We start from the raw sequence: 16,117 nt of genomic DNA on the forward strand, positions 1-16,117 counted from the left end.
TAATGCTGATACCATCAGTCAAGCATCTATCAATAAAGGGGTAAAGTATATAACAGAGTGCGCTGTCCAGGTAGCAACAGCCTACATGCTGAAAACATCATCTGTTTCCTCTCTATCCAAAGCCTTGGTGGAATCCAGAATGCCAGACAGCCAAAAAAAGATCAACACAGAGCATGGGATATATTTCATAGATACCCTACCACATCAAGCTTAATAACTTTTAAGCGTTCTCGGGCCAAAGCATGTTATGTGAGATGTCAGAGTCAAAAACAATCATGGGTACAATTTACTACATCAATTAATCAAATGACCAGTCCAAAAATTGTAGGGATAAAAGCCAGAAAATGAGAGATAGATATAGAACATACCATTTGTCTACCTTAGACCATAATGTAAGTGTTATTGCTGATCCCAAAGCTATTACAGGCACTTTGGGAGAAAATTTTGCCACAATCCAATAAGAGAAATAAAGGCTAACTTTTTCTACCAATATTCTTGAGCAATACAATTAGCCATTTGTTAGGGAGGAACTAGAGAGAGCTCTTCTACTGTCTCACCCTAGTGCAGCAGGGCCTGATGACATCCATTATGACATGATAAAACATCTATCATCATCTTCTATGGACCTCCTTCTCTTAATATAAAACAGAATACTTGCAGAGGAAGTGTTTCCAGATTCTTGGCATAGGGCAGTTGTCATTGCTATCCCAAAACCAGGAAAGGATCCAACACAAGCAAATAATTATCAACCTATTGCTCTGACCAGCTGTCTTTGTAAGATACTAGAGAAAACGCTTAATTGCAGATTTCTCTGGTATTTAGAAAGCAACAATCTTCTCTCTCCAATACACAATGTGGGTTCTGTAGATATCATTCAACTTTAAACCATTTGGTTCGTTTATACAATAAACTTGTATAAAAGATGCATTTCTGAAGCAAAAACATTTTGTTTCAGTTTTCTTTGACAATGAAAAAGCTTATGACACAGCCTGGAGATATGGCATATTAAAAGACCTCTATAACCTGGGTCTCAAAGTACACCTTCCTGTATTTATTAAAAACTTTCTGTCCAAGCAAACTTTCCAAGTTAGAGTGGGAAGTATGCCATCTTGGCCATATTATCAAGAACAGGGTGTTCCCCAAGGCTCCATGTTGGAGGTTTAATGGAATATTATCAGCACTGAGAAAGGATTAAAACTAATTTTAATACTTCCAATATTTTGTCTCCGTCACAGAGACATCCTCAGGGATTACAAAAAAACTTTTTGTAACAACATACACGCACAAATGTAATACAATATTGAGTGAAACCAAAGTCCTATCTAGGCGGTGCGCCCTCTATTGGCATTTGTAGGTGGCCTAGGATGTAAAGAAGGATCTCTGATAATTAATGTTTCCCAAATTTTGGGAAGTTTAATGCAACTGTATTTGTTTAAATTTGGTTGATTTCTGAGTGCAGATGCAAAGAATAGCCTTTCTTTTTTGAATTTACTATGGTGGAGCATGGTGGGTTTTTTCCAGGAGATCCTGTGGGTTGTATCCAAAACATGGCCTGCAAGGCCAGATTGACCATAATCGTGATTGCAGATGTATGACTTGTGTTCTTCTAACCGGATAGTTGCTGATCTGCCTGTCTGTCCGAAGTAAGCCAGTTTACAGACACAAGGTACTCTATATACTCCAAGGCACTGAGAGAGGAGGGAGCTGGTCTTTGGTGGAACGGATAAGGGTAGCAAGTTTACGGTGGGACTTAAAAGCTGTATGGAGGTTATACTTTTTTAATGATCTGGCTATTTTTTTCTGATGTGAATATAAGGTATGGTGATGGCATTTCTGGAGTCCTTCTGAAGAGATGGTCGGGGAATGGAGAAGGACTTGATTATTTTTTTAATTCTGTAGTCACTGTAGCCATTAGAAAGGAAGGTGTTGAATATGTTTGAGTTCAGTTGGAAGGGCAGTTTCACTGGAACAAAGACTTGTGGGCTCTATTGGTAAGCGTTTTAATAATTTAACAACCACTGCAGGATTTGAATTCATAGCTACAGGAATAGGGTGGGTAATCACTTTGCCAACAGGCCAGAGTGGTTAGTGGACCAAATTTGCTGGACAATTGTTTCCATCACAACACCTATCCAAAATCCTCCATTTCTTTTTAAAGTAGCGAAACAGTTTTACGAAAACTACAAATCTTTGGAGGAAAGATCTGTGCTGTCACTGAATGATAGCCATTTACCCATTTAGCTGCCAAATGGTAGCAGCATAATACACAAAAAACTATCAGGCACAAGAGAATATCATCAGTGGAGAAATCTGCCTACTCTCATTCTAAAAGCAATGTAGGCAGTATGGATAAATGCCAATTTTCATTCATTTTTATTTAAAAAATTTCATTAATAATGTTCAACTTTTTTATTTTAATTAAAAAAAGAATGATATACCATTAGTATCAGCATCATTACTTGGGACTTCTTGCTGAGGACCAGGTCGGACAGCTAAATTACGCCATAACCAAGTAGTCTGTTCTAAAGATGCACATGCCACTGTACTGCATGCTTCTATTAATTTCTGGGCAATATCCTAAATTAAATCAACTTGATAAAAAGATTGTAAAATATATGCAGTGTATACATATTTCTAAACAAAAATTTTGAGATATGAATACAGCTAAAAGGATAAAAATTCAATTATCCTTGATATTCTTCATTGCAATCCTTTTACTAGTAGCATCATGTAGCTGCTTAAACAATTTTTTAAGTTATGAGATTTAAACAGTGCTTGAGACTTGTCCACCACTTAAATGTTTTTTTTTAAAGTGTTATTGTTATTTGGTTATCTGTGTGTCTTTGTCAGAACAACTGTGTTGATTATTTCAATTAACCAGATGACTTTGATAAAGATCAAAGTGCTTTTTAAGTGTATTCTCTAATTTTTCTTTAGATGACCTATCTTTTGACACTGATGATGATTTAAGTACTTAAAAAAATACAATATTTACATGCAATTGTGTACAAGGGTAGGCTGAACCGTAATGCTTATTGCTTTATAAAACCTTACATGCTATACATGCTCAGTTCTTTTTTGCCGTAAAATGTTTTAACTTTTATTATTATTAGTATTCTGCAAGTTTTTAACAATGACCAGTTCAAGTAATATCTATGTGCAGCAATGGATTTGTTACTAAGTTCCTAGTCACATTAGTAGGAGAAAAGCCTAAGGGAATTCATTAGAAACTATTCAGTGCATACAGCACCAATGTTGACAATGTCAAAAGATAGGTTATCAAAATTAAAATCAGAGAATACACTTAAAAAGTTAACCCAGATCAGGAAAACTATTGAACACCACAACTGATGAAAAGTGGAGAATGATCAATGAATGAATTCTTGAAAGAGTGCTGTGTGAATGCAAAATAACATTATTTATGGATTGTAGACTCTAAATAGCATATAAGTGATGACTCACAGACTGGATACCAAATAATTTGTTGCAAATGAGTAACACAGGTGGAAGATATTCAGGACTTGAGATTTTTTTCTGACAATTTAGATTCCTCCTGCATTTCTAGGTATACAATTTTGTACTTGCCACACAGAAATGCATAAAAATTTTGTATTTTGCAAAATGCACAAGTACCTATAAGATATGTTGTGTCTGCCGAGCTTTATATAAGTTATTTCTGAACTCCAAAACTATTATTTTTCAGAAAATACTAAAATATTAAATATAATACCTTTAATTAATACTTTCCTATATTTCGGCAATGTTATATTGCCATCATCAGGAATCACAAACACAATGATATGTGCACGCAGACACTAACACTAGACAAATAAGGCTGAAGGCAACCAAATTTCGGCCTCGAGTCCTAAATGGCACCCCCTAGTGGGCTAGATTTGGCAGTCTCGACCTTTGAACTGAAGACAAGTACTTCCCAAATTTGTTGGGGTTTGAAAAGTTTTTCAGAGCCGAGGCAGATTCAAGGAATAGCCTCTCATACTTGTATTTGCTGTAGTGTAATAGAGTGGCCTTCTTCCGGCATATCCTGTGGTGAGTGTCCAAAGCATGGTCAGCAAGTCCTGAGTGGTTGTACTGGTGGAACTGGATGTAGCCCTTGTGTTCAGAAATTCTGATATTGGCTATACTGCTTGTTTGGCCATAGTAAGACAGTTTGCAACTGCAAGGGACCTGGTCGACACCTAGTAGGTCCAGGGAATGTGGTTGGTCTTTGGTGGACTGGATACGGGATGTCAAATTTTTGTGTGGTCTGTAAAGCAGTTATAAGGTTGTATTTCCTTAGGATTTTTGTCAAGTTTTTGGATGTGTCTTGGATATATGGAATGGTGATAGATCTTAGATCTATCACCATTCCATTGATAAAATTCCATTCCATATCACTATTCTTTAAATCTAACACCATTCCATTTATATCTACTGTACATATAATAAAACTGGATCTAACTTTCATAATCATTTTAGTAGCTTTTCTGAGAAACTAATATATTTATTAGTTTCTCAGAAAAGCTACTAAATTCAAAAAACAGTGCTGTTGAAAGAACTATGCGATTGCAACCTTTGGTTAGAAAATACAGGTCTGATTCACACTGCTGATGTGATGAATATTCCTGTAGAATCAGATTACTATGACTTTTTTTTAAATTCAAGATGAGTTCTTAATAACTAAGGAGTTTTCATTGCAGATGTAGACACATTAGCCTTAGAAGGTACAATGCAATTCAGTGAAGAGCATCTATGTGTAAAATGGGGCTTTAAGAGGCTTAAGTGAAGCATACTGATTTTGAGATGGTAAAATACTGGAATCTTGAATAGAAAAAGTATCCAGTAAATGAATCTAGAACTGGAGAGAGAGAGAGAGATTGACCTAAGGACTGCACATTGGAACCAGTAGTGCTCCTCTTCCCATATAAAAACTGATCACCATTTGAGAACTCTCTCTGAAATCAACAAATGTGTCAAAACAACATACCAGTCCTCTAAAAAAAAAAGCATGCAAGTAGAAATTATAAGAGCACGTTCATGTGATGTGTATTTGGTCATAATAAATACTAAAAAGTCTTCTGGCTCAATGGCATCTCTCCATTTGTACTCAAACATTGTGCTCCAGAGCTAACAGCTGCCATATATTGTCTCAACAATCTTCTATACTCAGCTGGCACCTATCCCAATGAATGGAAGCAAACAAAAAAAAAAAAAAAGGAGATAAAAGACTGTAATCAAATATGGATCACCACCATCATCATCATCATCACCTCACTCTTCTCCAAAATATGGAGTAAGTCATTAAGAGTGTCAATTTATCCACTACCTAGAGGCATAATCACTAATATAGATTATGTCATGGAAAGACTTTTAATGGGATTATATTGATCAAGTGCATATAATAAACAACTATATTATACCAACTAGTTTCACCAACTAAGGCCGTTGGCATCTTCAGGGTACATAACTGATGTAAGGCACTAAAAAGTAAAAAACTTACAAACTATAATCAACCGATTATAGTTTAGTGCCTTACATCAGTTATGTACCCTGAAGATGGCAACAGCCTTAGTTGGTGAAACTAGCTGGTATAACATAGTTGTTTATTATATGCACTTGATCAATATAATCCCATTAAAAGCCTTTCCAGAGCTTTTTGGTCAAGAAAATTAAACGTTTTTTAACATAGATTATGTCAATCTAGATCCATTGCTGACAGGGGTGCAATCCTAGCTCGTCTCCTTGTGGTGCATCCTGGATAACGCTAAAGAGTTAGAGTGACTTGCCAACCAGACTATCTTCTCGATCTCCTGGTTACAGCACACATGAACTCAAACACACGAATTAGCTCTCTTGAGGGCAAGATGACTAAGAATATTGGACCTGTTATTCGAATTTGCCAATTAACATTGAGGGTATGTGTAGAGCAAAATGTGAATACCTCTCAAAGATTTTATATGACATCAATGTCAACGTTGTTCTTATTCAAGAGACTCACTGTAAGGATGAGGATCAGCTCCACCGCAAGGGCCAAATTCCTGGTTACATTATCATTGGAGCCACCATCATGCACATGGCCTTGCCACCTATGTAAGTAGTACCTCAGAAGATTCCCACCTCATTACAACCAGCATTGTTGGTGGCATGCATCTGATAACAACTATGATAGGGAACATAACCATTACCAATGTGCATAAACCCCCTGCCCTCTTGTGGCCTCCATAAGTTCTACCAGTGCACAACCACCCTGCGATGCACACAGGCGACTTTAACAGCCACCACACACTATGGAAATATGCTTCCAACAATGAATGTGGAGAGACTTTGACTGAATGGGCAGAAATTCACAACATGCACCTAATTTTCGATGCAAAAGATAGATCTTCCTTCAGGTCAGCAGCTTGGAATAGGGAGTAAGACTGACCTCTGCTTCGTCATTTAAGACAACAATGGACGACCGTTACCTACATAGAGAAGAGTTCTCTCCAACTTTCCCTGAAGCCAACATAGACCAATTATATTAGAGGTAGGTCTGCAGGTACCCCTTGTCGGATCCATCTAACATCCCTGCTGGAACTTCCAGAAAGCCGACTGGGATACATTTGCTGCTTGTCTTGATAATTATGTCTGCTGGATCCCTCCAATAAGCAGTAATTACAAGAGATTTGTGGGAGCTGTCTTAGCTATAGGTAAGAAGACCATACTTAGAGGCTTCCGGAAGGAGCATATCCCTGGATGGGACGATGATAGTAATAAACTGTATCAAGAATATCTAGAGTGTGGTGATCCTGACATTGCAGAAGAACTCATTCACAGCCTTGACACCAGCCGACAGAAGAAATGGACTGAAACAGTAGAAAGACTCAATTTTCGGTACTCCAGTAGAAAAGCATGGAGCCTTCTAAGAAAACTAGGTAGTGGCACCCTGACTGCCCAGGAACAATCAGCTATTTCTCCTAACCAATATGCATCACATATTGTCAACACGTCAAGATATACCACCAAGGACAAACAACACACTCTTCAAATAAAAATAGAACTTACATATTTGAAAAATAACAGACCATCAGACCCTCTATATTCATGACCCTTCACTCTTGAAGATATTAACACTGCTCTAATGGATATGAAACCAGGCAAGGCTCCGCGTTTCAATGGAATTCATCCCGATTTCTGGTTGAAGACAGGCCAAAAATGCTCGACAGTGGTTGGTTTGCTTTTTCTCTGACATCCTCCAGACTGGTAGACTTCCAAAAGAGTTTAAGAGGAAAAACCAACAACAAACCAGAAAACTACCGACCAATCGCCCTGCTTAGCACCTGCTATAAGCTCCTAGAAAGGCTCATCCTTAATAGAATTGCCCCTAAGATAATAGAACAAGTCCCAGTGGAACAGGCTGGATTCAGACATAAATGAAGCTGCTGTGATCAGGTTCTGTCACTCACCACACATATAGAGGCAGGCTACCAACAATGCTGGAAAACAGCTGTAGTTTTTGTAGATCTTACCACAGCTTATGATACAGTCTGGAGGCATGGCGCAATCTGCAAGTTGCTCCGTGCAGTCCCATGCAGAACAATAGCAAAACTAATCGATAATATGCTAAGCAACCATCTGTTCCAAGTGTGTATGGATGAGAAAAAAAGTAAACAAAGAACACTGGATAATAGACTAACACAAGGGTCAGTTCTGGCTCCCCCTCCTTTTTAACTTACATTGCAGATTTGCCTAATACAGCCTCCAAGAAGTTTTGCTATGCTGATGACATTGCTCTAGCCACCAGACACACTAATTTTACTACAATGGAAGATACACTAACAAATGACCTTGCATTCATAGATGAATACTTTAGCAAATGGAGATTACACCCAAATCCTAGCAAAACAGAAGTTTCATGCTTTCACCTGAACAATAACCAGGCTAACAAACAACTCATGGTCTACTTCAACCACAAACTGCTATGCTACAACAGATTCCTGAAATATCTGGGCATCACTCTAGATAGAACACTATTTTTTAAACCACATCTCATTAATACAGCATCCAAGCTAAAAACAAGAAACAATATACTGCAAAAACTATGTGGAACAACTTGGAGTGCCTCAGCAACAATGCTTTGCTGCACTGCTCTTGGCCTTGTTTACTCTACAGCTGAATACTGCTCACCTGTTATGCCTGAACAGTGCCCATGTGTATTTGGTTGATGCCCCTTAACACCACTATGCGCTTTATTTCTGGAACTATAAAATCAACCCCAACCTACTGGCTCCCAGTGCTAAGCAACATCCCACCTCCACACATCTGCAGATCCAACTTTCTTCTAAATGAATACAGCAAAATCATGGAAATCCAAAATCTTCCAATCCGTGAAGACATCCCACTCCTAGAAATAAACAGGCTAAAGTGAAGGCACCCTCCAATCTTAACAGCAAAAAATCTTGCAGAGACAGGTTTCAACATGAAGGAGAAGTGGAAAGAGTCCTGGTGTAACACTTCAACAGAGATCTTCCATGAATTAGTGGACCCAACACAGATACCTTCGGGTTTTGACCTACTTTGGAAAACGTGGTCTGCCCTTAACCGAATCTGCAACAACCATGGCAAATGTTCAGACCACCTTTACAAATGGGGCATGATTGCCTCACCCAGGTGCGACTGTGGATCACCCAGCAGACAATTAATCATATTTCAGCAGAATGTGTCCAATGTGCATACAGTGGAAACCTGTCATACTTCATCCATGCTACACCAAGTGCAGTCGACTGGATAATCAACCTAGACGTTCAGTTGTAGCCTATTCTTGAGTGTCTCTTTTATGACTGTATTATGTCTTATTTTTGTACATATGTCTATTACTATGTCCATATATATTAAAGATTAATGTAATGTAACTTTTCATGTATGAGCCATACGTTAAATAAATAAAATAACATGGCTGACCTCTAACCTACATCATCCACCATTGGACACATGCCATGGAAAGAACTGGAGAAACATGTACCATTGCTCAACATTTACAGAGCCTTTGACTGTGTCTGGCATTGAGGTTTGCTCAGTAAATTGCTTCGTTCTACCTGCTACTCTCTGCAATTTGGATAGACAGCTTTCTATTAGTATTCAGTGCATGTCATGGTGAATGTTTCTTCATCTTCCAGTTTGGAAATTAATGCATCTAAGTGAGCACAGGACTAGCAATCCCAAGGTACGAGGAGGGAGGGGATGGAAAGTTCTGATAAACACCTAGAACAAAAATGATATTAAAGCAACTGATATAACCACAATAAAGAACATACGAGGATATAAGAATATAAGAACATAAGTTCCTTCATGACTTTGCTAATAGTATGTTCTTTCTTGAGGTTATATCAGTTGCTTTAATATAATTTTGTTCTCTCCCTACTGGCCTGTTACAGAGCTGACTTGAGCTCTTCTAAGTCGAACCTGTCCTGGGGATAAGGTGACTAGCCCTATGCCTCCCGATATATCCTATGGCTGTATTTCATGTGCTCACGGGACGGTTGCTTGCCTGTGGGAAGAAAAACCCCAGATAAACTGGATTGAAAAACCCTGCTGTCCACACCCAAGACAGCTATGTCTGAGAAAGATTCTTAAGTTTCTCATGTGAGCGATGGGAATTGAACTCAGGATACTCCTTTCCCAGGCAAGGAGTATCCTTGCGAAGCGCATAGCCACTAAGCTAACTGTGTGGACATATAATTTTGTTCTAGGTGTTTATCAGAACTTTCCAGACCCCACCCCACCCCCCCCTTGTACCTAAGCTGAATTATACATAAAAGTATAATAAAGAATGCTGAAAATTTATCTGGGATTCAAAAATGAGGAAAAAATAGAGAAATTAAAAAAACAACTAAAGACCTAATAGAAAAAAGAAGAAACATGGTGTAAGAAACATAGCATATACTGAAATTTGCAAAACAATCATGACAAAGATAGAGGATATAAGACACTTCAACACAAAAATGATAAGAACAGCAATAAAAAATAACAACAGAAAAAACAAGAAAACTTCTTGATAATGCAGGTAATCTTTATATGATAGGCATAAAAGATGAAAATGGGATACTGATTACACACAAAACAAACATTATTATTATTTTCCTGATCCACCATGGAGTCCCAAGACTCATTGCAGGAGGTCAACACTAGTAAACACAAAGTCTATCATAGCTAAATTTCATCAAGAATTTTATACAAATAAAAGGAAAGTAATAGAGAACAGCAATATAGAAAAGGATACTAAAACAATAAAGAATATATGATCAAAGATAATGAAGTAAAACATTCACTTACAAAAATGAAAAGGCACCTGGAACTGATGGAATACTGATAAAAATGTTAAAAAATGGAGGAGACCTCTTGCACACAAAACTAGCAGAATTGTATACTAAATGTTTAAGAATAGGAAGAACTCCTAAAGTTGGAATACTGGAAAAAACATCCTTCTATATAAGAAGCGTGATAAAACTGATGTAAGAAATTATAGATCTATAACCCTTCTACCAGTAGTTATCCATTCAAGAGGCAGCCTGAACAGTTTCCATATGTCACCAAGGAATGATCCTTTGACGTAGCATTTTATTTCAATTTAGATAATATTTAACATTCATTTATGTTTTAACCTGATATCCTTAGCTTGTTTTTTTTTATCTTTTTTAGGCTGTTTTGTCACTTTGTATGCCCAGATGAAGCCAACAGTCAAGTCGGCAAAACTAGTAAGGCTATTACTTTACAATAAAAAAACTCCGACCAGTTAAACCTAGGTTATATGTGTTTTTATATATTATAATTATACAAACACACATATGCTGCAGCAGAAAATTATATTTATTCACAAATATTTCTTCTTACAGTGCTTGAAAAGAAGTCAATGGACACTATAGTGAGAGGAACAAACAGTCATGGTGTCCACCTTTATAAGATGTAGGACCTCCTTTCACTATGATGACTGCAGCAATCCCATGGAACATACTTTCCACAAGCAATCAATGGAAACAAGGGAGAAAGAGGAGAGCATTGCTAGTCCTTCCTTCTGTTCAAATTATTCTTGGAATTTGAAAAATGTGCTATTAATGAAGTGTTTAAAGAGATCCAATGTATCTGGTGGGAAGAGGTCTTGTAGTAGTTGTATGGTTTCTGTTTTTGGAATGTTTGAGAACAGATTTACTACGTCTTGGACTGCAAGTATATCAGCAAGAACCACTATGATGTTTTTGTGATGCAACTGTGACGTCTTTAATGTTTTCTAAGAATTGTATGGTGTTCTTCGCATAAGTGGATTTTTGCTCAGTACAAGGACTTAGTAGTTTTGCTAGATATTTCAATAGCAAAGAATTGGAGAGTACCTTGCATCAACAATAGGTCTCAATAGCAAGTCTTGTTTGTGCTACTTAGGGACTCCATATATTCTAAGAACCAGAGGGAGTCTAGATTCAAGGTGTTTGTTATTATTATATTAAGTTGTTGGTCTTATTATGGAAATATCCTATGGTATTATGATCTGACTTTTCATAGGTGTTAGGGTCGTCTGGAAGTGATTTCGTTTTTTCTATGTATTCTACTAAGTTCAATACTACTGTTGAGTTGCATTTGTTGGCTTTCAGTACTATGATGTTTTTGTCTTTCTTAATGTTTTTTAAAGCTTTTTGTTCTAATTTTGTAATATCATTAGTAAGAGGTTTTGCTTGTACAAGTGCAGAGGCTGTTTGGATATAAAGAAAATCTACAGCATCTCTCAAAATTCTTTGAAAGCTTTTTTCTACATTTGCCATAATATCTAATTTTGGAATCCTAATGGGAGAGATCCCAAAATTCAAACCTCACGAAAGGATGTTAATTTAAGAATCAGAGAATGTTCTTGAGGACTTGTTAGTGACTATTTTATTGAGTGGTAATTTGTCAGTATGGCTGCTTTTTTTTTCTCTCTGATAAGGTTGATAATTTCTTCTTCATTCTCTCATTGCTAACTGTGCTAATGTGTTCTGATTTCTCATAGGAAAAAGCCTATCTAAACTGCATCAGATATTTTCTAGTTGCATCCTCTACAGTGCAATCAAAAACAAGGAATGATTTTTACATTACGAAAAATTATGGATACAACAACCATATTAGAATTAAACTTTAGTTTAATATAAACAAAATATACACACGTGACGTTTCTACCTTGACATTAAGGTCATCTTCTGGAGTATACATATATATATATATACAAAGAAACAAGCTGCACTACAATCTACATGGCATGCTAAAGTTACTGATCAACCGTTAAAACTATTTACCTGACATCTGGTGTTAAAAAAAAAAAAACTTGCAACATCAAAGCTAGAGTCCTGTTATTATTATCATCTATTAGGTTACAAAGTTAATTAAGCTGGAGAATAAATTTCACAGGCTTCTTTAAATTTCCGTTCATACCAAGTTCTTGTATGATGCAAAGTACTTTTCCAATTAATTCAATGTAGGATGTTAAGAGCGTGATCTGAGAGGCCTGCTTCACCAAAATTATTATATTTAATGTGCCGTTTGTGTTATTTTTTACAGATAGGGATTGTACGTCCAGTTTCCCTAATATAAGGTAAGTTACAGTTGCAATAAACTCCAGGGGGTGTGCCAATGGGGAAGAGGATCCTTAGAGGTAATGAATATGTTTTTTAATTTTAAAGGTGGTTTAAAAGTGGCATTAAGATTGTAATGGTGTAGGATTCTATTAATTTTTTCTGATAACCCTTTAATGTATGGGATAGCTATGGTTTTTGGAGTCATCAACACTCTCAAAAACAGAGCTATAACAATTTGCTCTAATGAACAAGCTGTTAAACAAGAATTAAAAATTATTAGCATTAATTATATTTACTGCAATCTATATTATTTTTTTTGAAGTTTTATGAAGTGTTTTTTTGCTATAACCATTATTTATAAATGTATTGCTAATAATTTTTAATTCTTGTTTAAGAGCATGTTAATGACTCCATTTTTTTTGTGAAGGGTGGTGATATGAGTTAACAATGTATATATTGGCCGGTGTATGTGTAGGCTTACAGTAAACAGTGAAGGATAGACTGCCTGAGGGAAGATGTGTGACTAGTGTATCCAGGAACAGGAACGAGTTCTGATTTTCAATTTCAATAGTAAATTGTGCGCTCATGTTGTTTGTTCAGGTGGCTAAGAAACGTGTTTAGCGTTTGGCTGCCATGTGGCCAGATAACTAAAACATTTTCAACATATCTAAGCCAAACTGTAGGTTTCAGAGTAAAGGAAAATCAAGAGCATGTTGTTCAAAAGCTTCCATATAAAAATTAGCAATTCGGAGGGGGGGGGGGGGATTGTGTCAATGATTGGGACATTTGTGAAAAGGGCAGAAACATCAAAACTGACTAATAAATCATCTTTGCCGAGTGTTATGTTTTTAATTTTGGTTATGAAGTGTTGTGTGTTCTTTATATAGGAGGGGTAATGACCTACCAACTCCTTGAGTGTTGACGCTAATTTCTTGGCTAGGTGATAATTAGGGCTGTCTATTCCCTCAACTATCGGTGGAAGCAGAACGTTATGTTTGTGTACCTAGGGAACACCATATATTCTGGGAGAACGGGCATAATGGAGTAATAATTTTTTAACAGTGTCTGAAGGCCAAGAGGTGACAGACTTAAGTAATTTCACAGTTTAGGAATAGACAGCCCTAATTATCACCTAGCCAAGAAATTAGCATGAACACTCAAGGAGTTGGTAGGTCATTCCCCCTTCTATATAAATAACACACACTTCATAAACAAAATTAAAAACATAACACTCGGCAAAGATGATTTATTAGTCAGTTTTGACATTTCTGCCCTTTTCACAAATGTCCCAATCAATGACACAATTCTCCTACAGAACAAATTTCGGCCCAATATTACAGCTCTCTTTGTCCATGTACTAAGTTCCGGTTACTTTGTGTGGCAAAATAAATTTTACCTACAAAAAGAAGGTACGGCCATGGGCTCACCACTATCCCCCTCAATTGCTAATTTTTATATGGAAGCTTTTGAGCAACGTGCTCTTGATTCCTTTACTCTAAAACCTACAGTTTGGCTTAGATATGTTGACAATGTTTTCATTATCTGGCCACACGGCAGCCAAACGTTAAACACATTCCTTAGCCACCTGAACAAACAACATGAGCGCACAATTTACTATTGAAATTGAAAATCAGAACTCGCTCCTGTTTCTGGATACACTAGTCACACGTCTTCCCTCAGGCAGTCTATCCTTCACTGTTTACCATAAGCCTACATACACACCGGCCAATATATACATGCTAACTCATATCACCACCCTTTGCAGAAATTTGGTGTCATCAACACTCTCAAAAACAGAGCTATAACAATTTGCTCTAATGAAGAAGCTGTTAAACAAGAATTACTAATTAGAGTAATTATTTGGACAATAGATCAAGTGTTAACTAAAATATTTATTAAACCTAAAACTTTAGCTGTTGGCATCTTCAGGGTACAAGCACTTAGGTTAAAAAACATTACACAAATGTGAATAACTGTAAAATTCTAATGATTATAGTTGCAAACTGAAATAGCATTGAATGTGAGTGATACACGTATTGTGTGTACATGATTAACTAGTATAGTGTGTACATGATCCACAAAAAGGATGACCTACTTGACTTCCTCAATAAGATCAACTCCTTTCATCATTCTATTAAATTTACTCTGAAACTTGAAGAGGCAAACAACTGCCGTTCCTAGATATCTTAATTAAGAAGCAAATTAATGACCATATAAACCTATCGGTTTACAGCAAACCTATGAATACAGGTTGCTATCTACATTTCAGCTCCTTTCACCATATTTCTCACAAACTCAGCGTAGTACATATGTTAAAGAAAAGAGCTGTCCGCATCACAACAGATAACAAGGACCTTCAAGATGAGTTAACATTGATATCTAATAATCTTTACTTGAACGGCTACCCACGAAGACTCGTCAACAAAATCCTTTTCTCTTAACCACCACAAAAAGAACGAGAGTATACTCAATATATCAAAACTATTGCGATTCCGTATGTGAGTGGCATCTCCAACAAGCTCGCTAATCTCCTCAAAGCACACAAAATAAGAGTGACATTCAAACCTATAGAAACAATCTGTAAACTACTAAGATCTCCAAAAGAATACCATCCTTTCTATAAATATTCTGGAGTTTACAATATTCCATGCTCATGTGGTTCAAGTTACATCGGGCAGACATCAAGAAGCCTCAAAATTAGACAGAAGGAGCACATTGGTTACGTCAAAAACAACAGACAAGACATATCAGGCCTGTCATCTCATTTTTCTATAACTAACCATGTCATTGAGTGGGACAAAAGCTGTTCCCTTTACATAGAAGAAGACTACCACTCCTGAATGTTTAAAGAAGCAGCTACAGTCACTCACTCTGCTGATAACCTTAACAGAACCAAAGTTTAATACTCCCAGAGATATGAAAAAACCTAATTAGATCTCTTAACACGCAGAAAATGAACTTTAATGCAACCTACAGAACGTTCCTTAGCAACAACTAGTTAATCATGTAACACGATATGTGTATCACTCACATTCAATGCTATTTCAGTTTGCAACTATAATCGTTAGAATTTTACAGTTATTTACCTTTGTGTAATGTTTTTTAACCTAAGTGCTTGTACCCTGAAGATGCCAACAGCTAAAGTTTGGTGAAACTAATAGGTTTAATAAATATTTTAGTTAACACTTGATCTATAGTCCAAATAATTACTCTACTTAGATGATCAAGAAAATAAACATTCATTAAGAATTAAAAATTATTAGCAATAGATTTATAAATAACAAAAAAAAAAAAAAAAACAGCTAACGCCTTTTTATTCCCGTATACGGGAGTAGGCGAGGCCATTTAGCCCTATCTAACTTTTGGAGACTGAGTGGGCAGTTCAATCTCCACTGGTACCCAATCAGAGACAGATGGCCCAAGGCTATCACTAATTAAGCAGTACGCAGTGAAGAGAGACAGCTCAAATGTGCCGCCATCTCGTGGTCCCTAACCCTAACACAATATATTTAATGTCTGAAATAATGTGGGTTCTACGGTCGATT

At 36.7% G+C, this 16,117-nt stretch overlaps 1 protein-coding gene across 5 annotated transcripts in view; it reads right to left on the reverse strand.

The window, feature by feature from the left end:
- LOC150094270 (protein DOP1A) overlaps positions 1–16,117 on the reverse strand; it is a 613,349-nt gene that overhangs the window by 168,531 nt on the left and 428,701 nt on the right. For all 5 annotated transcript variants that reach the window (XR_016550242.1, XM_090412136.1, XM_090412135.1 and 2 more), the window contains one exon: positions 2,439–2,577. Coding sequence is in view for 4 of the 5 variants with exons in the window: in XM_090412136.1 (XP_090268262.1) it covers positions 2,439–2,577 (139 nt within the window). In the remaining variant the exon portion in view is untranslated. The remainder of the gene's footprint in view (positions 1–2,438; positions 2,578–16,117) is intronic.

Source organism: Typopeltis vanoorti, chromosome 22 (genome assembly GCF_054136105.1).
Source record: "Typopeltis vanoorti isolate ZY-2024b chromosome 22, IOZ_Tvanoo_1.0, whole genome shotgun sequence".
NCBI lineage: Eukaryota > Metazoa > Arthropoda > Arachnida > Uropygi > Thelyphonidae > Typopeltis > Typopeltis vanoorti.